General features: G+C 45.7%; 1 protein-coding gene across 2 annotated transcripts in view; it reads right to left on the bottom strand.

Annotated features, from left to right (window-relative positions):
• Positions 1 to 527: 527 nt before the first annotated feature.
• The window catches only part of LOC119401024 (thiopurine S-methyltransferase), a 51,629-nt gene continuing 26,323 nt past the window's right edge, over positions 528 to 25,833 (bottom strand). Inside the window, exons 1-4 of one of the 2 annotated variants that reach the window (XM_037667868.2) lie at positions 7,788 to 7,861; positions 5,892 to 5,977; positions 2,725 to 2,769; positions 528 to 658 (exon numbers count right to left, since the gene is read on the bottom strand). In XM_037667868.2, the coding sequence (XP_037523796.2) occupies positions 558 to 658; positions 2,725 to 2,769; positions 5,892 to 5,977; positions 7,788 to 7,849 (294 nt within the window). In that variant the 5' untranslated portion in view covers positions 7,850 to 7,861 and the 3' untranslated portion in view covers positions 528 to 557. Of the gene's footprint in view, positions 659 to 2,724; positions 2,770 to 5,891; positions 5,978 to 7,787; positions 7,862 to 25,833 lie in introns of those variants that run through there. The other variant, XM_037667869.2, reaches the window with a different exon arrangement.

Raw genomic sequence — 25,833 nt, 5'->3', positions numbered from 1 at the left:
GTAACTTCAGCCATTCTACAGAAAAACATGAACGTGTTCTTCGATGTAGTAACGGCGCTAGCAAAAGAACGCACAAGACACGAGCGAAATGACAGGTTGTGATGCCACAGAATGTGACGTTCCTCGTGCGTTTTCACTCGTCCAAATAGTAATGCAGCTACTGCACCGAAGTTGGTTAAAAAAGCGTAACCTGTGCTTTCGTTGAAACTTGTTGATATGTGAGAAAATAGACGTGAATTAAGCACACCGGATGCTCAGTGAGAAGAAACATGATGTCCACGAATAACTTAGTTATAAGAACCATAGCAGCATGGGGCAGTCATGAAAGACTCAACATTGAAACCACGAAAAAATGCACCGATATTTTAATGCGCATGCAACTGCCGTAGTAAACGGCGTGTAAAATGTGTTGCATATTCTTCAATCTTGGTTAATATTTTCCATGCTTGAAGAATGTAGCGCCGGCCTTTCCTAGTCAGGCGGTGCGCACAAAGCCTTCATTCAGGTGGACATTGGCTGAACGCTAACTGGAAGGCCAAAAAAAACGGCCCACAAGGCTAGCCAGTAACACGCCATGTCACTTCGATGAGAGGGCTCTTTACGCCTGGCACGGTGATTTCCCGCAATTCGCAAACCTTCTTCACCGTGGTGTTGTTCCCTGAAAAAAATAAATAATTTTATTAGGAACAGCTTTCGCAAAAAAATGCAACTACTGCATATCACAAATATCAGTCCGTTTTCGGGGCTAATACAAAAGATTTAGACATTGGCCCAGTCTAACACTTCGGGCAGATATCTAACGCTAATTCAAAGACTTTTTTTTTTCATGGCGCAAGGGACACTTTAGTCCTACTTCTACCAATCACCTCGTAATGGCTGGATAACTGTACGCCACAGCGCAAGTTATATGCCTCTCAAGCCATGTTACTTGCACAGTTACGTACAGTTATCAAACCATGGTATATAGATAGAGTATATAACATGGCTGCAAAGCCATCTTATATCCTCTATTTATCTCCCCTTTCATAACTCTTCTTCCAGCTTGCGGGATTCTGAAGAACTGATTTGTCATATTCAGTGTCCATGTGCTTCGAGTTATTCGCCCTCGTCTTTGCGATTGCTAGCCCTTAGGTAGCACAAACTGTATAGCGACCGCTCATGCAAGGCGCTGGCCGCGGGTTCGATTCTCGGACCTGTATGAATTTCCCGTAGGCTAAGAAGGTGAACATTTTAAGAAATCCGTGTGGCCTTCCCTATAGATATGTGCTACATACGGGAGGATGTCAAGTATCCATTTCGTGGCTTTGGAATGTAATAAAAATCAGTCGCTTTAGGCTAGCGTAAGAGCACCTATCCGCAACACTGGAGTGTCGGGATGGCTAATGTGTGCGATTAGAAGGCAAATGTAACGGTCTGAAAATGGGTGTCGTTCACTCGTGTTATCTACTAATTTTGTGCCGTGTACGGAGAGAGGAGGTGCATCCAAGGAGGAAGTAAATGCCAGAAGGCACGCTCAGTTTCAGCAACCAGGCCTATGGAACCTTTCCGTGCTGGATGCGTCAATAAATCATCAGAATAATCACCAAAAAAAGAACTCATATATTCGTACGCAATAGCTGATTTGTTACGGCAATGAGCGCGGTTTCAAAAATTGTTTCTGTGTGGAGGTGCGGTGGTTAGACACGTTTAAACACGGAATGTCGTTTGAGCCAACGCTTGGACAAGTCGACAAGGGGTGTTGCCTTGTTTGCTTTATGGTTTTGCCCCCCCCCCCCCCCAAACCACAAGATTACTTATCAACGAGTCCTGACGAAGACACGTCCTTTCGTCGCAACGGTGGCTACTCTGGCATTCCCAGTTAGACATTTTTTCCGTCATTTCAATCATCCGTCTTACCATGAACGCCATTCTTATGGCAGACGGCTTCTGTTTAGCTTGTCCTCACCTAGCATGCACACAGCTCAATGAATGAGACCCGCTTTCCGAAGGCACGATCGTGAGTGCTTTATTATGCCACCTAGTATGATGTAAGGCCACCGAGCTGCCCAATTAAGATATGCAATTAAAGCGAGATGCTTGATCCTATATTGTGACATTATCTGACTCCGTCGTAATGGCGAATGGTTCACTGAAGGCTCAAAGCAGTGCCGGCCTCGCGCGTTGACTTTCGCGTCTCAATTCCTGAGCACTGTAGACGCCTTTATGACGCTTTCTCTGATGTAAGTGGCAATGTGAAAAGCAGAATAAAGCCAGCTGTCTTGAGCTTGCGTAGAGCACACGTGTCATCTTGACATTCTTGTGATTCCGCGTCCGCGTTTACGTGCCGTGCTACTGCAAATCGCAAGACAATTTAGCACACGTGCGCTTTTCTACCACCGCTGCGTTCGCAACCTTTTGCACTTCTACGTGCGTTTAATAAGTCTAATGTTTTTCTGATTAAGTGATTATCAGCTAAGATACATTCATAAAGGATGACCTGCATGTTATAAGCGCAATGATATGCATCGGTGTTATGGCTGCGCGTGGAACTTGCTACTTCTACTTGCGTATTCCTTTCATGTTAACACTTAACAATCGAGGGAGCAGACAATGTGCAAGCTATATCTTTCCTTTGGATTTTGATTTTGTCTAGCATGCACTTAACAAGCTTCTGACGACTTCTGGCGCGAAAGCGATCATGGCTCCTGCTTAGAATTTAAAAAATATATATATCGAATCACTTACCAAAAAGTTCCTTGACATTATTATCTGTGACATTCTTCGGGAAAGCTGAAACAAAACACAAAATCATTTTATATCCTAATGTGGACACAGCATTACCGTTCCTCGAGCTACCCATATCATGGTACTCACGTTTAGACACACAGTTCATGAAACAGCAACGAACGTTACAGTGATTGGGACAAGTTGAATAATAAGCTACAATTGCAAGAAGAAACTACAGTTTCACCACAAGGGCGACCCAATAAATCCGATAGCGACAAATTGTAATGTGACAAAGTAAGGTTATCAGCTGACTATTTTGGATCCGATCTCGCGTCACTCTACAAAAAGCTGGTGTAAGGGAACGCGATCAATCCAGATAGAGAAGCGATTTTCGCGCAGTCTATCGTCTCGACGCGACGTGATGACAGCACATCACGTAGAAGGGTATATGAGCCATTTGATGGTCTTTGTCGGGATAGCACTCGCGACCGCACCTTTTATGATCAAAGTTCGCAGTTGCTGCTCGGGCGACGCAGCCCAGCCCCCCTCACCCCCGACGTCCCTTTATGTTTCTTCGCCCCATGAATGGCGGGCGGCGCGTTCCCTCTCTGCTTGAGCTGCAATCGACTGCAGGCCCCGCACGCGGGGTGCTGTGATTGCATGCGCCCTTCGTGCGACGGAAACGGCCGACTCGTGTCTTCTTTGCAGCAGCCGCGTTCGTGGTCTGCGCTCGCGACATATTAGTCGCTGGTAGAGCATACAATACGTGAGGTGATGTTATCGATTTGGACCTATTATGGAACATGAGAGCGACGCCGACGGTAACAGTGACAGTAAAGTTCCGCCGAGAGTGTGCACATAACTGCTACTAAAATAAATGCGCTGATAGTGATAAATCGCTGGCTGGGCTGCTACAAAAGCCGTACCTACACTGGATGAATGGGGACATCTTGCGGTTGTAGAATTTACAGGTCCACTCCAAGGCAGGTTTTCTTAACACCTAATATATCACCTAAGGCGAAAGCCCTGTATGTCTCATGTCCATGGAGTCTTGAATACAAAATCGACGAGAGCACGAAGCAGTAAAAATTAAAGCAGCTCTGCATTAACGGTGTCAAGCCTGAAGGAAGTGCGGAGCTGGGCAGCCTTCTCTGTCCTTCTTCGGTTTTCTGTTTCTTTCCTCCTCTTTTTCTTTGTTTTGATCCTTTCCAGATTTTCTGCATTTTTTTCTGTCTGTATTTCTATTTATTTCTATTTTTCTTCCTATTTTTCCCTTTCCTTCTCTCTCTTTCTATATCTCGCTAGCTTCCTCTTTTTTCTATTTTTATGTGTGGTTTCGCCTGCATTACGCCAAACGACGACTGCATACGGCCGTCCGGGCCTCTAAAGTGATTCGCACTTAATACCACCATCAAGGCGCTCGAAGAACAAAAGGAAGAAGACTTTTCCCCGGTGGGAGCGCGCGCTCAATATGCTACAGACGGTCATGCTGTACGTAGTTATGCCTGCGTTACCCCAGGTGATGACAGCGTACGACAGCATACGTTAGCCCGGGCCCCTAAAGTGTCCCACACTTGAAAGCCACGTGACCAAAAAGAATTGCTGGAGCCGCGCAAGCTGCGCGCTCAATTTGTCTTTGCGGGAGCGTGAAGCCGAGGCCATTTAACCAAGAAGGCGATCCCCTGGCGTATCAGGTGACAAAAAAAAAAGCTTCTGCGCAGCGGTGCCGGCTGCTGCTGAATATATGCATGCGGCGTTCACGTGACTCGATATACCGGCAGCTCCAGAGTTACGTGGAAAGGGCGGCTATGGAAGGCGCGGAGCAAGGGCTAGTGTATTGTATGGCAGGCGGAAGACGTGTGCAATGCCACAGGAGGCTCGACAGTCACGAAATAAGGTGCGATGAGGCAAATGGCTCGTAGAAATCTGATTTGGTCTTTCAGTGTTTAGTGCATCCTCACTGAGGCTTTCGTCTTCGAGTCGTCTTAGCGACAGTAAACGAGACCCTAGCAATATTACAGCAATGACATATTACCAACCTGGAGAATCTTTCACAAATGCAACTGCTTGTTCATTTAGGTCTGAATTACGCATCCGCTGTCTACTTTTTTTCATTTTTGATTCAGCGCTGGTCAAATTCGACAGTTTAGCCTGCGCCATCACTCTAGCATCGCATCTGTGAAACCTTCCTGTATACATAGATTTAGGAGCGCGTTAAATAACCTCAGATGACAGAAATAGCGCATATTCACCTAACACACCGTGCGTCATAGTCATATTAGGTTAAATTTGGATAGCATCACCGAGGCGTAGACTTTCTTGGCAGAACATGAACCTGAAGCATTATTTCCCTCCAATACAAACTTCGTCGACATAGCTGCTGAACAACGCCGTTACCTATCTTTGCTGCTAAGTATAGAAAGGCTGCTCTCAACACATCCTGACCTTTCCCCATAGACGTTCGTACGTCACAACGGCATCTTGCGGTGACAATCTGTCTTCCTGTGCATCTCTGCCAGGTTGTATTGGCCTAGCTTCAAGATGCGCCCACTACCGTGCACCTAAGTGGTGTACGGCACGCGAGTATAACCACATGCTTCATAATCGAACGGCTGCGCAACCACACACGGTCAGAAGAAAGAAGCCCGAGTTTCAGTCCTGTTATAACCACATGCGCCGGCAATTGTTCTGGCCTGGCCTCTTGCTTTCAACTGTGACACTCGGCACGATTTTAGGCGCGATCACCCGCCGGAGTTAAATCCCCAAGACGGTGAATTCATTATCGGTTGGCGAACAACCAGCGGTTGATATCACTTGTCGACATGGCACAGATTTACAATGACAAAGTTGACACTGCAACATTCTTGGTCTTCGGCAGCGTTGTACCCATTATCTACACGCAGTGTATATTGTTTCTTCCCCTCAACAATATTTACGAATTTTTATGTCACAGTTGAAAATTCAACTTTTCATCATTTCTGGTATTATTGTTTCTTCAGCTGGCAGTGTGCTATCGTATCTGATTTTACTGTACCCATGCAACACCGTACTCCAGTAGAGCTTGTCTATGAGCACAGTAGCCACCACTTGTTTCTTCTAATTGCATGACACAGAAATTAACCTAGTTCTCGATATTGGTATCCTCCTACGCCAGTCAGACATTTCTTCAAAGCATCTTTACTTACCTCGGTAGCTTTGATCGTCGTGCTTGAAGGTAGTGAGGAGGTAGGTGTACCCTGGCGCCAGCACGGTCTTCATCAGATTCATGTACCTGGATGTTGAGGAATAGCTAAATTGACTACCGACAGGATAGTAATCAATGTGCTCCCAGCTTTGCATTTCGCTGCATGGATACGACATTCAAGACTTGCTGGATGTGACACTATATAACAGTTGAATACGTTATATTTTATCTAGGACGCACGGAATATTTAGTTCTTTAGTAGTGTCAAACATTGAAGTACACTTCCCTACGAGGTCCCGTCGTGATAACGTTGGTTCATTTCCCGCTGCTAGTGTTTTATTCTCTGGTTCCAGTCACAGATCACATCAAATGTTATTAGTATCGTCCTAAACATGGCCTCAGTAACTGGCTCAACAACAAAAGTTCTGGTGTACAGCCCCGGCCGTCCATGCACCGTGCATGGACCACATATTCGCATTATCCGTAAGATTGAGCGGTGTCCTTGTCTTGTGGATACCGGCTGAAGCACCAGGAAATGATGCAAGGACACCATGTCGACAGCGTTGCTGTAACGAGGACATTACAACGGCGACACGAACACAAGCAAACGAAGACAGCACGATGAGGCGATTTAATGATAAAGGAATAAATGTATGCTGTTCCACTCAACGTGAATATTGTAAAAGTTTCGGAGCAGCGAATCATCTGCCCTTCGGAGACGCTGGCGTTCATGGGCAAGCAAGCGCTGGCGTTACAAACGTGAAGCCTGGTCGGAGTCCATGACGGGAAAGGAAAGTTTCATTTGCCAAGCAGTGCCGCCCTCTCATCTCTTTCTCTCCCTCTCTTTATTTCCCTTCTCTTGACCCTCACATCACCCCTCACCCTCTTGCTATATGCTATACTGTGCGCGGCTATGCGACGCTTTAGCCTCCGCTTGCTTCTTTCCCTTCTTCTCACTCTCACTCTCCTTCTCCACACCTTGCTATACTCGACTACACATATCCACGTTATGCTTTGCCTTCTTCCTTCCTCATTTCCCTCCTCCTTACCATCATCGCTGCTCCTCATCCTCCATTCCCTTTTTAGCCCCCTTCCTGTACTACGCTGCACATGGCTATGCTATACATGGCGCCTGCGTGACGCCGCCCTCCTCCCCTCCCCTCCTCCTTTCCCTCTCCATCACCTCGCATTTATTCTGCTCACCCCCCCCCCCCCCCCTTGCTATACTATACTATACATGGCTGTGCTATACGTGGTTTTGCCTGCGTGACGCCAAGCGACAACATGAGATGACAGCAGATGGCACCAGACGACTGTCTGTGCCCCTAAAGTGCTCCGCATTTGAAATGAAGTAAATAGAGCGTATTGGTGGGCGTTAAGGAAGGCGGTGTGAAATGTACTGCGTGGGAAGACTGGAATTGAAGGTCGGGTGTGATGGTGACAATACGATGACAGCTGGCGACAACGAAAGTGGCCACGACGGCGTGGTCAGCACTCTATCATGACGATAGCTTTACAACAATAACAGGATAAGAGGGTGAAAAATAAGCTTCAGCGACAGCAGTGGTGTAGCCAGGAAAGGGGGGGGGGGGATGCACACCGGGCCCGTGCCCCCCACCCGAATTTTTTTTGCCATGGCATGCAAGCTCAAAATGACACGAGATCACATTTGCCTGCCCGACGCCCACTTCAGATCAAAGAGGTGCCCCCCCCCTCCCGCCCCCGAAAAAATTTGTGGCGACACCCTTGAGCGACAGCGAAGAAAGGACCGCGATGGCGCGTTAACGGCGGGCACTGCTGTTTCGTTTAGAAGACTGCCTTTGAGTGACACGAATTTCGTACCGAATTCTTCCAATTTGTGTCCTACACTTGAGAGTAGTAATACAGAATGACATACTTCAGCCGATGTTCCTGGGACTCCATGATACACAGTGTGCCCCGGTCAAACACCACATCCATCGCTCCGGGTTTGGACCTGGAAGCCGAAATGGAACAGGCTAAGCACGTGTGGCCCACGAGACAAGTGTGTAGATACGCTAGTCAGGAGGCGCTTATTGATTGGTGTGTGTTACCGTCTTTCGTCGGCACTTCCGAATTTCACATTTCAGAACCATGATTAATAATAATATCCGGGGTTTTACGTCCCGAAACCGCGACATGACTATGAGGGACGCCGTAGAGCTATGCTATGATGGCTCCGGAAATTTCGACCATCTGGTGTTCTTTAACGTGCACTGGCATCGCATACACAGACCTCTACACGGACCTGTAGCATTTCACCTCCATTCAACACCACGCTTTGTGCAGTGATTCTTTCAGTTCCTGTTGGCTTGCGCATATATATCTTTGTGAAAATTACCATACTGGTCTTTTATAAACGTTAGCTAGAACAAACAGCCCACTTGCTCGAACATGTGCATGTGAGAAGATTTTTACCCCTAGAGTTGGACAGGGGAGCAACATAAAAGACGACAGGTGCCAAAAGCTAGCGTAAATAATATATATCGAACGACTGCAGTCATCGCAGCAACGCGATGAATCATTATAATAACACGAACTTTCGAGAAGTGGTAATAGAAATATTGCAGTTTCTTTTTTATTGTTTTCATTGAACCGGCGGCTACGTCTTGGATCGATTACAGCGACGACAAGATATGTAGCTTTAACTGTCGCACGTTCGCGGCCGTTTCTGGAAGTTAGAGCATTTTGACAAATGAAGCTGCATAATCACATCTGTCATGAATTCAGTATTTAGAAGACCACATGTTTGGGCTAGCTGCTAATACATGTCAAGAGCTAACTGCACGCAAATGAAAAAGACAAAAATATGCATAAAAAAGTATTGTGGTAGTAATATTTTGTTTGCCTGTTAGCTGTTGAATTTATTACGTTATGATTATTTTCGCTACAATTAAGTCTTTTATGGTGAACCACCGAGAGAAATGGCTACAAATATTACTTCAATTACAGTGCAAACGAAAGCACGAGGACAAGGCTTTGTCTTCTCTTACTGTCTGCTCAGTTGTGCACTGTGTTTCAATGCAACATGCATAATCCAATAGATCGATCTCAAGCCGGAATATAGAATACAACTTAAGTCATTTTGACTCGGCACATTGAGTTTCGACCGAGTTCGTTATTTCAAATTCTAGGGCTAATCCGTTCGTCAAGGAAATCTTACACATTCCCAATTTAAAGCTGCGTTCACTGCCAGGGAAGCTTACCTGATTGTTATCGCCATAATTCAAGGTGTGTAAAAGATGGGAGACAAGCACGTACAGTCAACCATATAAGTTTGCGGACCACGAGGGCGTGTGGCTGACAGCCTCTTTCCGACGTCAGCATCAATCGACAGCATCGCTACACCCAAGACGCATCGCTCCCTTAATAAATGGCCTGGCTCTTTCCTCACTGCGCACAAAATTTCCCATTCCCTTTTAACGCGACGAGCTCTTTGGCAACAATGGCTACGTGTAATTCTATTTCGAGAGAAGACTATCAGCATAACTGCTAGCGGTTGACTGTACTTTACAAGCAGTGCCAGATAAGAAAGGCTATTAAAGTAATGATCAATACCTTTCAATTAAGCAGCATACCAAGTGCTCTACCGTTACTACTTTATAAAGGCACATATATGATTTGTGAAGGACATTGCAAAACGACTTGCTAACACGTGTGCGTCCATGGCATGGGCGTACGAGATGACCGAACCGCGTCACGTCTGCATTGGTGCTGAATTTTCCGCTCTTATCCATATGCAATTTGACCACGCAACCTTTGTATCCTTGCCAAACTTCCATACGAAAAAAAAATACGAAGGCTCTTACCTCATGAAGTCGATGACGTCACAGCAGTAAAGGCTCAGGCGCTTGTCCATTGTCTGCAAAAAAAAAATTATGCAATAAATTTTAGCACTTAACCACATACCTGCTGATTTTGGGCAACTCTTAGTTACACGAAACGATGCGATGAAAAATGCTTCAAATGTGAGCGTCGCTTCCAACCACCATTTCCACAAGTGGTCTTGTCTTCTTCAAGGAAGCAACAGCGTGCCATTGCGCGTGTATGTCTATGCTTCGTAATAATTCGTAAGTATCTGGGGTTTAACGTCCCAAATTCACGATATGATTACGAGAGACGCCGTTGTGGATGGCTCCGGAAACTTCGACCACCTGGGGTTCTTTAATGTGGAACCAAATTTAAGTACACGGGACTCAAGCGTTTTCACCTCCGCGGCTGCCGCAGCTGCCGCTCCGTGGCCGCGGCTGCCGGGACTCGATTCCGCGACCTTCGTGTCAGCAGTCGAGCGCGAGAAGCACTAGACCACCGTTGAAGGTAATCGTGAATACTTCGTATATTCTTCCCTAACCAAAGGGCGGAGGAGAGGGCAAGTGCAAAAACGGGGTTTGGGGAGAAGAAAAGGCAGGGGTAGATATTGCGATAACTGGGTGTGCTGAATCGAAGTTATGACGGGCCACATTAAAATGCTGTACCGCTCCCTTCCGTAATTTCTTCGCCATGTCTGCGTGACTGCCGTTTCATCTAACATAACAGGCTCTCCTGTTTCGCTAAAGTACTGTTTGTGACAAAGTTCTAGCAAGGAGATAATCTGTTAACTAGAAGAGGTAAAACAAGGTTTTATGTGATAGATGTAATCGCTTCCGGTACATTTAACTATACCGTCACTGTGAAGGTGTTTGTAAGTCTTACATATCTCAACGAGAACGAGCAGTTATGAGGGCACTATAATCAGGGTTTCGTCCAACCCGTCCAGGTGATGGCGTTTTCATAAAATTTACACCATTTCTCGCTAAAGGGGACCATGAGGCGATGCGAAGCCGGAGCACTTGCGCGATCGCGTTCCGTTGGCATTCGTTGGGCATGCTACCGACCTCGCGTCGTGGAACGCGAAGAGGAACGCTACGCGCGTCTTGTCTCCCATCTAGCCTGGCCCTTAATTCTCACAGGGCGAGCGGGGAACGTGGTCGAGAGGCGCGCGAGAGGGGCGCAGTGTAAGAGAGAAGAGAGAGGGGAAGGGGCGCTCATGCGCTGGCGCTCATCGCGGCGTTGCGCAGGAGAAAATTTCGGCATGTCTATCCCGCGTTTCAGAGGAAGAATGGAGAGGGGGAGGGGAGGGGGTAAGTGGAGAGGGAACGTGGAGATGGGAAAGGGGAGAGATAAAGTGGAAAGGAGAAGTGGTGAGGGGGAGGATAGAAAGGTTGTGGAGAGGGTATGCGCATGCGCAGTAAGGGTGGTCACGCCGCACACTACCACCACCGGTTTGAACTCCGCTATAAGATGCTTCGCATCTAACAGACAAATAGGCAAAGTTTTGGTGCACTGGCGCATCGACGGTGCCGGTGGAAGCGCCGGCTTTGGCACGACGTCGAGTGATGTATCCTACGGCGTCTGGGGCGCCTGCGCGAGTACGCGTGGCGGATAGCAAAGCATCGGTTGCAGGTGGACAAGTTCGCCCTGCTCTGCGACTTACCGGAAGCGGCTACCTACGTGATGGCAAATAAACTGCCCACAGGTTCTCCAGGCAGGGTACAGCTATTTCGCCTAGCCTGACGTGGGCATAGGTTATTAATGATCCTCGCGGGATATAGCACACCCAGGACTATCATATTAAACAAGAAAGTGGATGAGGCCATGATATCACGAACGACGAAAGGTAAATATCGAAGAAGTAAGCACTGGTGAGTTCTTCTAACGGCTCGGTAGGCCAAATAATGTAGGAGTACAGCACAGACGATTTTACTTGCGCCTCAATAGAAAGCATAGCCAAAGCAGGTCGCGATGAAGCTGTATGCATCCTAACCATCGTTGAGGCAATGCTTCATTGCCTCCATATTAGCTTGCTGAAAAATGGGTAAAAGAAATCGCGTGGTATTTATAGTCCAAAACTGGTAGATTATCGTGTTGTTGGCTCAGAGTTTTTAGATAGCCTGGGAGTTCAAAACGAATGATTTCGGTAAGCGGAGATCAAGCTTTGCTACTTACTTGAAGAAACTGTCCTAAAGCGAAAGCTTTCCTAATTTCGTCATTGCTGGTGGCCAACAGTTTCGGTGGAATCAAGATTATTGCTAACTGAAGTGACAGGTACGAGAAATAGCCTTGCTATTCTTCAGGCCATAGAAAACGTGTATGTATGGGCTTGAAAAATACATTATATGTTGATCTTACTGTTATTCTTGCGATCTTGCTGCCAAGAGATTTGTGAGCAATTCTACTGTGCCTAACAAAAACTAAGCCTATCATAATTTTCGAGCTCACCTGAAGGATTGGACACTTTGTAGTTGGGCAATAAACTTCAGTGGCCGTGAACTCGTTTTCTTGCAAAAAATCATTGATGGCTTGCCGCGTAATTTCTACACCCACGACAGTGTGGCCCCTCTCATAGAACCTGTGAGTGAATAATATAGGGAAGAAGCAATATTTACGCTTGCAATGACAGACTAAGACTAGAAGCTCACCATTTAATTTCACGCATTTTCCCGCACATGGGAATGAATACACGGAGTTTCTTGTTGGCGGCGGTGAATTCATCTTCAATTTCTTTAAGATACCTGAAATGACCCAATATTATACAATAAGTGATCGAAATGATTTCCCTTCACCTTGCGTTGCATCTCAAGGTAGTTTTACTGGGAAAGATATACCATTTTAGTAAGTTTACTTCAACATATTGCATGAGAGATTTTCTCAATATCTAACAATACAAGTGATGCGTTGCTTTAATATTATGCGTTAAGCTATCAAGCAGTTTATAGTACCCAGAACGAATTAGAGAGAATTTCCACATGTGTTTCAGAAAGGCAAGTGCAATAGTGGAATTACTTTGTCTAACCTTAGGTTACGATTACTCAACTTTGATGATCAGCCAGTACGTTCTCATGGATGTTGCATGAGAATCACCTGAGGCGTACATTGCGCGAAAAGCAGATTATCGTGGCAAGTTGTTGAGTTTTGTACCAATGGTAGCTGTATACAGCTCTACCGTAGCAGTGTACACACTGCTGTGAATAGTTCGTGCTGTTCCTAACCACAAGAAAGGAAATATTTTTCTACGCCGTATAGATTTTCTGGCACGACACACCGCTCTCTCGCAGTAGAGTATGTAGTGCTTCAAATAACTTACATATTGTTCTAAACACCATAGTTTAATCTAATTGCTTGAGAGTGTCTCTTTGGAAACCGCGTTAGAAACAGGAAAACATCAGCTATATATATATATATATAGTCACGTCGTCGAAGGCAGCAGTCAGCACGTCAGAGATGAAACTCTTTATTTGGCCGAACTTGTGTCCGGGAAACTGAAAGACAAACTACAGCAATGCACTGATAGCGGCGGACAGAGCGTCGACCGTCGATCAAAGCGCGTCGGCATTTAAAGATGTGCCGTCGAATATTCCAGCGCTACCGCCGGCTGTCGTGCAAATTCTAGAATAAACTCGAGCGTGCGCGTCTTGCGCGCAATCTTAACAAAACGATCTACAATGATCGCGAAGCTTCTCGAACAATGAGGCGCGGTTCGCGCTGAGCGTTGCTGACAGTCTTTGTGGCCGAAAACCGAGAAAAGCAAAAGTGATAAAGAAACGCACGTGGCAATGCCCCCCTCTGAAAAAGCATCGTCCCGATGCTTAAAACAGAACACGGGAGGGGGGGGGGGCAATACATGCAACAATAAATAGCAAGAATAAAGCAACAAAGTGCAATAAACAATAAGCACAAGGAAGAAAGTACAATAACAAAGGAAAATCATAGTATATACATATATATATATATATATATATATATATATATATATATATATATATATATATATATATATATATATATATATATTCGCATCACACGGCCGGCCAGCATATCCGCTACGTACCGTCTCAATATATAGGCAGCTTACTGTTCTTCCATTGTAGAATACGTGGTACCTAGAATCATTTTCTTTTTCTTTGACAGCGAAAGCTGTTATGAGATCAGAATAACGGCCATTTTTGGCGCCGTAGTTGTCCGCCGCCGCTGCCGGTGTCCGTAACCGCTATCGCGCGACATGAGAAAAAATATAAACAAGCAAAAATATCAAGGATGGAGCAGGGTTCGAACTCGCACCCTCTGCGTGGTAGCCCAGTATTCTACCTCAGTGCCACGGCGGCGCTGGAAACTGCTTTGCAAAATGACCCTACACAGGCTTCGTGTCGGGAAGAAACCACATTAAAATGTGTAATAGAGCATGGTGGAAGAGTGAAATAACAACCAGAAGTCACACAACGCGAATTTTGTAACCAGGCGTCACACAATGCGAATTGTGCAACGCGTGGTTTGTTGAATGCTTCCAACCCATTAAAAACGGCTCTGCCATAATTCTTCATCGTCATCGGAGCATCAACAATGTGAACATAATGCTTTACAGGCGTTTAGCGGATGCCACGGCAGAATGACGGAAAATGGCTTAGTGGCTGCTTCCCTACTTCCCAAAAATTATGATGATTTATAGCGTAGTGGGTTCCTCGCAAGTGCACTTGCATTGGTTGCCAAGGAAGCCCATAAGCCCCCACGACCCATTTCCTCAGGGTCTGAATAAAGTTATTTCCCTCCGTCTCTCTCTTTCTTACGTTAACATATGTTTATAGCGTGGTAGGAGAGTGAAATAAAGACCGGGCGTCGCACAATGCGAATTACGTAACTAGTGGGTCGTTTAAAGCTTCCAAACCATGACAAAGGACTCAGCCATAATTATCCATCGTCATGAGCAGTCGCATCATCAAAGTGCACATATTGCCTTACATACGTGTAGCTGGTATCTCGCTTCTGTGCAGAATGAAGAATAATGGCGTAGTGAGTGCTTCCCAACTTCACAAAAAATTATGATTTAGTGCGTAATGGGGAACTTGCTAGCGAACTTGTTTTAGTAGACCTAATATAGTTTATAACAGGCTCCAGAAATGCCAGTCTTCCGGCGTTCGCTGTGACTATGCTGCGCTGTCCGCGCACGCCTGGCGCTTTCTTTTTAACGACAGAACATTAGTGTTTTTGCTTTAGCGGTTTATTGGACAACCTACCGGTCGCCCGTAGTAGAGTACGTAAGGGCAGTCTGTCGAGCTAGTTGGTCTACCATTATTAAACTAAAATAAGCAAGAAAAATTAACACACACACGCACACACACAGAAAGAAAACACCAACAGAAGAGGACGAACCCTAATACGTTCCTGACACCTGCAAATAGTAACATCCGCAATAATTAACGATTAAAGGCGTAGCTCCCCCCAATACAATTTTATTTATTCAAAATTTAACATCCTGACGCTTACGTGACACTATGCTCATTCCTGTATCCGTTATCTTCTCGTGGCAAATTACTGTTTATTCGTCAAACATTGTTTATACGGTGCACGCTGCCTAGCTCTACAACACTTTATAAACCGGCCAGTTGTAGACAATATTCGTAGGTGTCTGGCAATGGCAAAATCGTGGAGCGCCATCTCACGCTACTGTTACGAAGTACGAGACACGGATATATTCATGCAGGAAGCGCTGCGTGAAAACCTATTGTCTTCACCCGTGTTCATCTCTGTCGAATAGACTAGGCAAGCTAATTGATCATAAAGTAATATTTTGGTTCGTTGTCCTCGCTATTACTGATTCATTAAAAAATTATGATACTCTGGTATTACGCGTCGAATAACCCCAGCAATGGTGCCTAGCATTATGCTCCAACAGTATACAAGGCATTGTTTTGATGCGACTTCTTGACCACCTGAATCCGCAAGCGAAATAAGAATTCTTATGTAGCTGTACGTCACTTTTTAATAATCGGTGCGGTAGCCCAGTATCTATCGCCGACAGCTTCAATACCCCGCGCAGCAAGAAATAGAATTTCTCTTAGCGTTGCTCAAAGTGAGCGCACGCGTTGACATTGAGAATCTTTCCATACCTTGTTATACAAAAACACAACAGTATCCTCTCTCGCTAGCATAGAATAAACGCTTCCAATAGATCCTACGCATTATGAAGCTTGTTTTCAGATTTCCAGCTGTAAAGGCGTCGTTCATTTTTGAGGCATCGGATCACAGAAGCACGCTGTAAATTGGCATAAAAGAGGCCTGCTTAAGGGCAAGTCTATGTCGCAAAGAAAAGGAAACAAGCGACTTTACGCAACCTCTAGCCGCGTCTGTAATACATGAGCAAATTTTCTTTTCCGAACGTGCATCTTGTATTTCCTGCATATATACTCACGGATGAACTGAAGGTCTGTGGAAAGGAATGATGTGGTTCGCCCAGCGCTGAGTCCAGTATTCGACACCGGTGGTCTTCGGAAGCGACATGGCATTCGGCGCAAACAACTGTAATGAAGGGAACTCGAGCCGTATATATACAAAAATCCCGGCTGCATTATGTAAAAAAACAAACAAAAAATGTTACGCAAGTAGTCCCTAACTCGTTTGCCCATAGGCAAAACGTCAAAGGCACATACGAAGCATTGATAAAAAAAGCTGCATTAATGAACTACGTCGCGGTGGACATGATCTATTAATGTTTTCGTCTGGAGCAGCTGTCGCACTGCGGCCGTTCACTACGGTGAAACGGCGGCTTCACTGTACCCGCGTCGCGTAATAATAAAAATCTTGTTATTACCTGCTGTTAGTAGATCTGTGAATGTTGCGCACGCGCTTGGATTTTTCATCTTGAAAACATATGCACGACTCATTCACCATAGCTGCCAGAGTGTTTGAGCGCCTTCTTTAGCGGGAACAAACAAATCAGTGGTGCTGTGCTTTGTTTATATTCCACATTCACAGCTGAGTGCATTTCGCCGAGGTCAGGAAGCGCAGAAAAGAAGCAGTATTAGAGATGAGAGTTGCGCCAGTTTGTACTAATCTGTTTATTCCGGACATATCCAATTATGCAAACCAAGGTTGGCGGACAAGAAGAAGGAACGAAGAAATTGCAGCTGGGTTCCCTCTGTTTCTTTTGCCTAGTCAATCATGCTTCTTGAGCGGCAATTATATACGACCCGGGGAAAAAAACTGTCTTGACGCATATTGATATGTCCCCGGGCAAGATTACAATTTGGCTGAAGGGAAGAACAAAACTGATACGATCTTCACACGTGCGATGAATGAGGAGACATGAACAAGCGCACTAACGTATCCGAGCATGCACATGGGAACGGGTAGCTCCACGTGTTCTGATTAATTGCCAGCCGCATATACATTAACTTTTACAGTCTTCCGAAGTTAAGCTGCAACTCCAGTGAGCCTAATTCTGGAAACAGTCGTGATGAGAACATCCACTCCGGGAAAAACGCTAAGAATGCAATGCAAGACCGCTATCTTCGTCGCTTGTCACATACGCTGTACGACCACGATCGAAGTTCTCTGCAGTCCTCCACTTAGGCGTCTCTCAGAACCAGAGTCGCTTTAACTAAGAAGTTAAACACCATAAACCAACGAAGTTCTCGCTACGAACGCAGCTACTTCTAGTGCAGGAAGAAAAATCATGTGGGGCTTTCAAATCGCTCGAGAAGAAGTCGGGCAATCATGCTTCCTGTTACATGACAACTGAACGCGATGCTGCGACAATCTTACAGGGCGTCAGAACAACGTAATATAGACACATTTTCAACGCAGATGACGAACGCCTTTTCTCAGGACTGTTGCACGGGAGAACAAAAACTGACGTCACAGGCTCAGGAGTGGATTTTTGGGGGATCAAGGATATTAACAACAACCCTGATAGTACTATGGCAGCGCCAAGAAAACGATTGTTGACAAGGTGCATAGTACAACTTCTTTCGAGTATAGAAGCTTCACAAGCAATGTAGATTGCTCAAGGATTGAAACTGAATGGCAATGTGGGAAGTTCAAGTACAGCAACTGCTGTGAGTAAATGCTCGAGATAATGACGTGTTATCACTACGAATGTGGCCACTAAAGGCGATGCTCAATATGATGCAAGCGTGCTAGCCAGCATTATACCGATGGGACATGAACTGAAGATGGTGGAAACGAAAGCATGTACATTACTTGGCTCGAAATCGACGCGTATGCACTGTACAAGCGCGCGCCAATTTAGCAACATAAATGTGAAGTAAAATAGAAGAAATTTGAGAGCGAGCGCAGTTATTTGCAGCGCCACCGCCCGAGATTGTACAAAAACGTAAAGTATGGCCTCCGAGATTTTCGCGAAGACGAGACTCGAAACAAGATTTCATATTTTACGTTACTTTTTGTAGGAATACGTAGCAACAGAAGCTAGTTTTAAGAAGCAAAGTAATATACCAACACAGCTATAAAAGGTGGCACTAAGAATAAAAGCCCACCATCTACAGCTGCGATTCGAACCCGGGCCTTTTGAGTGGGAAGCGGCCATTCTACCCCTGCACCACTTTGCCGGAGCCGCCCGCAACTTTTAAACGACGACACATCGCAGACTAACGATCGCAGCGCTGCAAGCGGATTGACCCTGTTTGGGCTTCACTTTCTGTACATTGGTGCTGCGGCCGTTCCGAGCACTCCCCTGTTCCAGTACACTCTAACGCACCGTACGCCTTTGGGGTCACGTGGTGACACATTGGGCTCTGCTGCGGCGTATACATCAATGCTTTACTGGCAGGAAGCAATGGGTCTTGTGGGGCACAGGTTACGTTTTCAAGACATTTGATTTACTTAGTAGCCAAAAGAAATGTACGCGTTCTGCAATGTTACTGGTGCAATCTAGTGCGAGAAGCGACCTCCACCAACGATTTATTGTAAAACACTGACGACTCGCGCAATCGAGGGAGCCCCGGTGGAAAGCGAAGGCAGATCGCGCGCAGAGCACCCGGCGCACGAGCGTTTCTTTTTCCTCGTCTTAATTGCAGTAATAAAATTGGCTATGAAGGCAACAAAGAAACCGCTAAAAAGCAAAATACCAAAAAATTGTTTACATATCTGTAGTAGCTATTTCCGCTCAGGCGGCTGTAAATCACTGATGGGATACGTAGCTTATGACGTGACGTCACAATTCAACACTCCTTTATTATCGAAAATTCATTGGAAGTTCGAACGCGCAGCAGAATGTGCCATAATTTCCAAAGCTACCCCCCCCCCTCCCTGCCTACCTCGTTTAATGACAAAGAGGTATAAATGACTCCTTTTGAAAGAAACCTTTCTTTTTTTTTGTTCGCACCATTTTTCAGCTCGCATGTCAATTAAAAGGTGCCGAAATTGTGTAGGCAGTGATTTTGCCGCGAAAGCGCTTGCGAACGAAATATTGCTAAGAGCAATAACTTTTCATGCTGGCTCCCAGTTCACAAGGTGAACACATGCACAATACATATTGAGCGGCGTCAAGAAGTAACTAGAAGGATGAGCAAACATGAAAAAGTTTTGTCTCCGACACAGCATATGTAACTAGGAGCCCAAGTTCTTGCTGACATAAAATATACAATTCGAACACAGCATGCGCAATCACGCAGCGCTATGACATCGAACGAGAGAGAAGAGGACTGTCATAATGCGTGGTACGTGAGATATCAAATAGCTGTCTACGATGGCGTTAGACGTTTGGTCACGGCACCGTGTTATAGCGCCTCTTTGTTGGGTGTCACAGTTTCCCTAGCGATTTATAAATACATTGCAAAACTTCTGCAGAATATTGAAATCGCAGTCTCAGTATGCTTCATTTCGGAAGCATATTCATGCACAAGTTTTGAAAAACGACCATTTCTGCGTTAGTGTAACAGCCTTTGCGATCGATACACCCGAAGAAGCAGCAATGATCCGCGCAATATCTAGACCGCACGTAATCCTGATTGTGTAACTATGATCTGCTCGACGATTAACAAGAACAAATGATTTGAGGACCCTTGAGCTTCGCCTTCAAGAGTAGAAAGCAATAGCTTAATCGGGCCACGTGCGCATCGCATTCAACCGTGTGGCAAGGAAATGGAGGTTTGTTCGTGTAACACACCGTTTCAAACTATCCTAGAATGCCTATACTGCAAGTAAAAAGTCAAAGTGCCCACTACGCCATAAGTGTTCATTTTGAAGATTCACGCAGTATCCACTACACATCCGTTACGTGCCACACGTAGCTGCGCTGTTTGTAATGGGTTGGAAGCTCTAAACAACACATTCGTAGCACAATTAACTTATTTTGACGCCTGTTGCAAGTCTACGATTCTGCCACGCAGTATTATATGCGCCAAGGAGACTCCTGCCACTACATAACATTCTTCTTGTTTTATTGCAGCAGCAACTTTGAACTTTGAATCTAAGACAGCGGTCGCCATCGCAGGCGCGCGCGCTATCTCGACAGCCATCACTGCGGGCGGCTCGTATACCCTTCTACGTGCTGCGCTTTCAACGCGAAGTGACTATGCAGAGAGCATCTCTGCCTGGAGCGGCCGTATTCTCTCACACCAGCGTTTTGTAGTTACGGGAGATCGGATACAAAACAGATAGCTGCCAGCCTCACTTCGTATAACACTACAATTTGCTGCTATCGCATTCATTGCTCTGCCCTGGCAGTAAAACTGTGACCTCTTTCATTGCAATAGCAATCATATGGACAGTTTCAGCTGGTTTTTGCCGTCGCCGCCGTCATGCACCGTATGTATATATATATATATATATATATATATATATATATATATATATATATATATATATATATATATATATATATATATATGCCACAACGAAAAATAATTCAGAAATACTTAACGACGCGCGGAATAAAACGGCCGATCTCTCGTTCTGAAACGCGCGGCATTAGACGGCTCGGCCACGAAGAGTACCGTCTTTCAGCATGCTAACGGTGAGCTATTTATATCCTCCATTTACTTCAGCGTGCTTTCTAATTCACCAGCCAGATGGCGCGAAGTGCGCGCGGGGCGCGCTTTAACAGTCGTCGCCCCGCTCCTGCGAACGCCGATGCTCTTCGCCCTACAGGGCGTGGTCGCCTTCGTGCGCTTATCTCCAGGAAAGAAAGAGGGCGGCGGGGGGTGGAGCGTGGGGCTGTATGTCTTCTGCTTTCCCCGCGATGTCCGCGCTGAAGTCACAGAGCGTACGAAGGTCACTTCGCTCACTGCCGTGGCAGCATCTGCGAGAGGAGCGCGCTGTTCAAACACAAATAAGTAACAACTGCGACATTTAGTTCGCGCTCGTCCTGTGTGTACCTGTCTGTTCGTTTCGTGCGTCCTGCTTTATGTTTCAGCAGTGCGCTTCTCGTATCGAGCTGTGACGCATAATAGTTCGCGCTCGTCCTGTGTGCGTTCTTTTCGTGCGTCCTTTAGGCTCGAGCGACGCGCTGGCAATTTCGAGCTGCTTTCCGTTCTTCGCGTTACATTCCAATTTTGTTGATATCGCATTCATTGCTTCGCCGTTGCGGCGAAACTTTCACTTTTTTTTTATGTAGCAGCTTCAAGCACTGGCGTGGCTCGGTGGTAGAGCACCTCCTCGCCATGCGGATGGCCTGGGTTCGGTTCTCACTTGGACTGAAGCTTCATTATTATTTATAAATTTTCATATAGCTCCAATCTTCGCTGACAGACAACACCGAATTTTCGCTCACAACTAACGACGCCGGATTTCAGCGAAACGAGCTCTGAAATGCTATCGCGTTAAATAAGAGCCTTAAGGTTCTTATTTAAGAAGACATGCTTCCGTTGTGCTTCGAACTTTTGCGCATCGAGCTAGCCTAGAAGGATCTCAATTTGAGGGCGAAGGTACTCATCGACAAAAAATTCAAGCGCGAATTTAGATTTGCAACCAGGCCTTTTTCACGGAAATCATCGGGACCCTTATTCTGACGGAACCGCACAGGTATAAATTTTTTTACGATTGTGTTTTTTGTCAGCACGTGGCGAAAGACGTCAAAATAGAGGCGTACAGTGTTTTGCAATTTTAGCAGTTATCTCGGGTAGGTTTCATGATGTTTGCAAGAAACGCCTCTGATTAGAAAGTAAGTGGTTCGAGAACATTGCTTGGTGGGTAGGAGCCAACTTTCATGAGCCTTCAGTTCTTGCGCAAAACAATAATGCATATTTCATGATGAACATTCGCCCTCTTCAACACTTCCTCCTCAACTTGCAGTTGGTATTCTTTACAAAAAAATGTAACAGTCCCTGGTTGCTTAGGAGTTAAACTGTTGCGCTACTAAGCTCGACGGCGTAGGTTTGATAGTACCTGTTGCGTCCACATTACGCGCTGGCAAAAAGCTGAAATAGCCTTTCACTCTCATTAAAGTACATGTGAACGAACCCCAAGTGGTGAAAATAATTATGGAGCTTCCCACTATACGGCCCGTTTAATTCACATATATTTTGTTTGCCAAACGAAAGCATACAGACGAGACGCAACGCCTTCAGCCGAATGCCAGTAACAGCCGCTCAAGAAAACGAGGACCTTCTCGAAACGTGGGAGGCCAAGCTCGCCTCAGGGGACCTGGACCAACAACGACGTCTCGTCGCCAGGGCCAAAGAGGCAGCGAAGGCCAGAGGGTTCCTGGAATGAGGAGACCTCCCACCTAGGGTAGACGCGGGACTAGCACCGCGACACCGTTTCGTACAATAAACGTTTATTCCTCCTCCTCCAAACGAAAGTGCATAACCTATTTGAATTCATTATTGAAGTGAAGGCCCCCTTTAGCTACCCCGTTCATTTCCGAAAATATCTGTCAAAAGTGTTCAAATTTTCTAAGATATGTAAGGTTTTGACATTTAAGGTATTTAGAACTGCCCTGATGTGTTCAGACATAGCAATACAAATACACAGTGAAAACAGTACCAGCAGCGCAAAACAAGAAGGAAAAGAGCAATGCGAATAAAAATGCAGCAGTACACAGCTGCTCAGAGGAACACGGACGCTGCCTGTGTGACTTTGCGAAACTCAGAGCTCTAGCGAGAGTGCTCGCTGACTTTTGTAATTATCTCCAAGTCAAGCAGCCAATAGAAATGTATTTCCAGTTGATGTCACATGCTTCCAGCGGCGTGTCGTATGGCCCATTTTCTCAAGAGTACAGGACTTGACGATAGACTTTAAGAAGACCACTGTGCTACGTGGTTATTGTACATACGCATTACTTCTTCCTGGCCCCATCATCATCTTCATTACTCTTTTTCCCCCTTCCCCTTTTCCCCTGTGCAGAGTAGCAGGCTAGAGCGCTCAAGCTCTGGCCGACCTCTCTAAAGTGCCCACTTTAGAGAGGTCGGCCAGAGCGGACCTCTCTAAAGAGGACGCCCACTAAAGTGGTGTGTTATGTTTAGTTGATTAACCTTACAGGGAAGAGACTTGCGCAGAAGTACGCTTACTGTGAGTACATCGTCGTCGTGTCGCTACCAATGCAGCCAAAGTCAGACGCGATTAGTATGCGTATTTACAGACAAACGCAGGGTACTGGAAACTAAATTTTCGATGTGGTTGGGAGCTTAGCGCCCTTCCATCAAGCTCGTAATCAGTCAACGTAATCTCGCTTATTAACTCCTTCATGTGAACGAGTAAGATCCGCTCAAAGGTAGACTTGTTTACTTTAGCGCTTGTGTATCTGAATGAGTACAAGTATAATTAAAAGAGAACCAATGTGAAAACGTTGCGTTATCTCTTCTGTAATTGGTACTCCTAGAGGATACAGCAACCGCTAAGTAAAACCGAATAACTGTGCCTTAGTTTTAACGTTTTTTTGTATATTACTATCCTCTTCGCAGCACTCCTGTATTAACTTGCGTGGTGGTAATTCACGTTGAGCTAACTGTTTTGGCGTAAGGTCTCTCCCACTAAAGGGCAACCATATGGGGATGCGAAGCAGCGCATGGGGACGACTTAAAGTTCCGTTCATCACGGGCATCTTGCCCGATGTTAACACGTCCTTGCAAGTGGAGCACACCATGAATTCACTGCAGTTGCTGTTGCTGTTACTCGTCCCGAACTCTTGTTGGAGCACGCGACGAGGGTTCATGCACGTCTGCAGAGTCTTGTTCTCCGACGCCATCACGTGATTGCTGACAGAGTGTAAGGGGGAAAAAGGCTACATCGTCTTACCAGCACCTTACACAGGCCAGAACGAGCTAGCGCGTGCCAGCGCGTTATGGCTAGAATACAACGCGTTGGTTCATCACGTGTCTGCAGTGTAAGGGGTAGAGGCCACAGCGTCTTACCCAACCCCTCACTAAGGCCCGAATGCGCTAGCACGTGCCAGCACACGTGGTTTTGTCTGCGTTACGCCAAGCTAGGACAGCATACGGCAGCCCGGGCCCCTAAAGTGCTGTGCACGCATCATCATCAAGGCGGTCGAAGAACACGAGAAAGAAGACTTCTCCTTGGCGCGAGCGTGCTCCCAGATGGCTATGCTAGGTGGTAGAAAGCGGACGGTCTCCAATGAAACTAACGGACACAGCCCAGCGCAAAAGCTGCTTCGCATCTAAAAAAATAAAAGGCATTTTGACGAGAGAAAGAAATACAATAAACAGGAGTTCGTTTAAAGCGTGGTTATTAGGGCCCAGATAAACCTACAGAGTCACTCACTTACCAACTTACACACAAAAAAAGACACTAAAAATGTTATCTTTCACTACTCTGCTACTTTGGAGAGATACAATTACACTCAAAACGAGTAAAGACACAGGACATATTTCTCAACCAAAGTTCATTTCGTAATATTCAACTAAAGCACTCTGTCAAAGGTGGCGTGGCGGTTTAAACCGGAAATTGCCTTGTTTGTAGAGAAGCAATTTTCTTATTAAGCAGTATAAAAAAGCTCAGCGTCATACTACTGCCCAAAAAGCTGGGACGTTATCTTCCCAGATTGTTCATTATAAATCGCAATTGCAGCTGCTGCCTAGCTCCTGAGCTAATAACGTGTTGCGATTTTTTTTTCGTCATAAAACGCCTGAATAGCTATCGTTTTTCACGTACAAGAAGCTCAAAGATACCGGTGTATTTTTGTATTCTGCTCCCTTCCTCCATATTTTGAACTTGATCTGATTTGTTCTATGCAATTATTCTTAACAACCCCCAGCTTGTTCTGATCTATTAACGACTCACAAAAAGAAAAGACATGCTACTCAGTCGAGATTCTGCATTAAAGTTTTGAGACTAAATTGTGAAGTAGCCGCCTTAACTACTCAGCATGCGTTATATGCCCGGAAGGCAGCTGAAAGTTTCAATTTTAGTTAGAGGAATGTGAATCAGAAAGAGGTAAACTGTTCATGGCCTATGCAGGTGGTCTAGTACTGTGTTGAGTATGATACTACGCCTTTGTAAGGCTTGCTATCAAGATTCGGGAATGCCTCTCTGTGCGCTCCGGACCATCCTCATTCATCGTTGAATTTCCTTTTCTGCCCAATCGCTAATTGACAGGCTATTGGCTGCTGCCCGTGAAGCAGCGAGAATTGTACAATCATGACATCTTGCAAGTATGAACATATTGGGCTAAAACTAGGAAACAAAGTCCAGCAAAAAAGTTAAGGAGCTACGCAACGCACGATGGAACGGAAAGTTATAAGCGTAGCGTAAGATTAGAAGGGAAGAGAATGGGTCAGAAAACAAATAAGGGCAGCCCATATTTACTTAACACGAAGCGACACAGTGTGTGCCTGGGCGAAACACGCAATGCAAAGCAAGGGAAACCGGCCGCCGGCCGCAAGTTAGGGCAACCTAAGTAATTCCATGCAAAGCAAAACGCAGCTGATGATGGCGGCGAGTTAAGTGGAATGCTATAATAAAGTGCGCAGGAAAAAGTAGAATGAAAAAGTAGAATGACACATGATAAAGTAAATTGAAAATTATTGGACAGGCCTTCGTTGTGCAGTTGGCATGGAATAGGCTGAAAGTGATGATCATGACGAATGTGCGACGTCCCTTCTTGCGCTTGTTCCAGTGTGAAGTTACTTCAAAGTACACACTGCACTCTGTCCGCTAAGTTATTTAACTTTTTTTATATGCTGCTCGATCGATCA

This window comes from Rhipicephalus sanguineus, chromosome 7, assembly GCF_013339695.2.
Source record: "Rhipicephalus sanguineus isolate Rsan-2018 chromosome 7, BIME_Rsan_1.4, whole genome shotgun sequence".
In the NCBI taxonomy this organism is placed as follows: domain Eukaryota; kingdom Metazoa; phylum Arthropoda; class Arachnida; order Ixodida; family Ixodidae; genus Rhipicephalus; species Rhipicephalus sanguineus.
The sequence above is the reverse complement of the archived record's forward strand: the minus strand, read 5'-3'. Positions and strand labels throughout refer to the sequence as shown.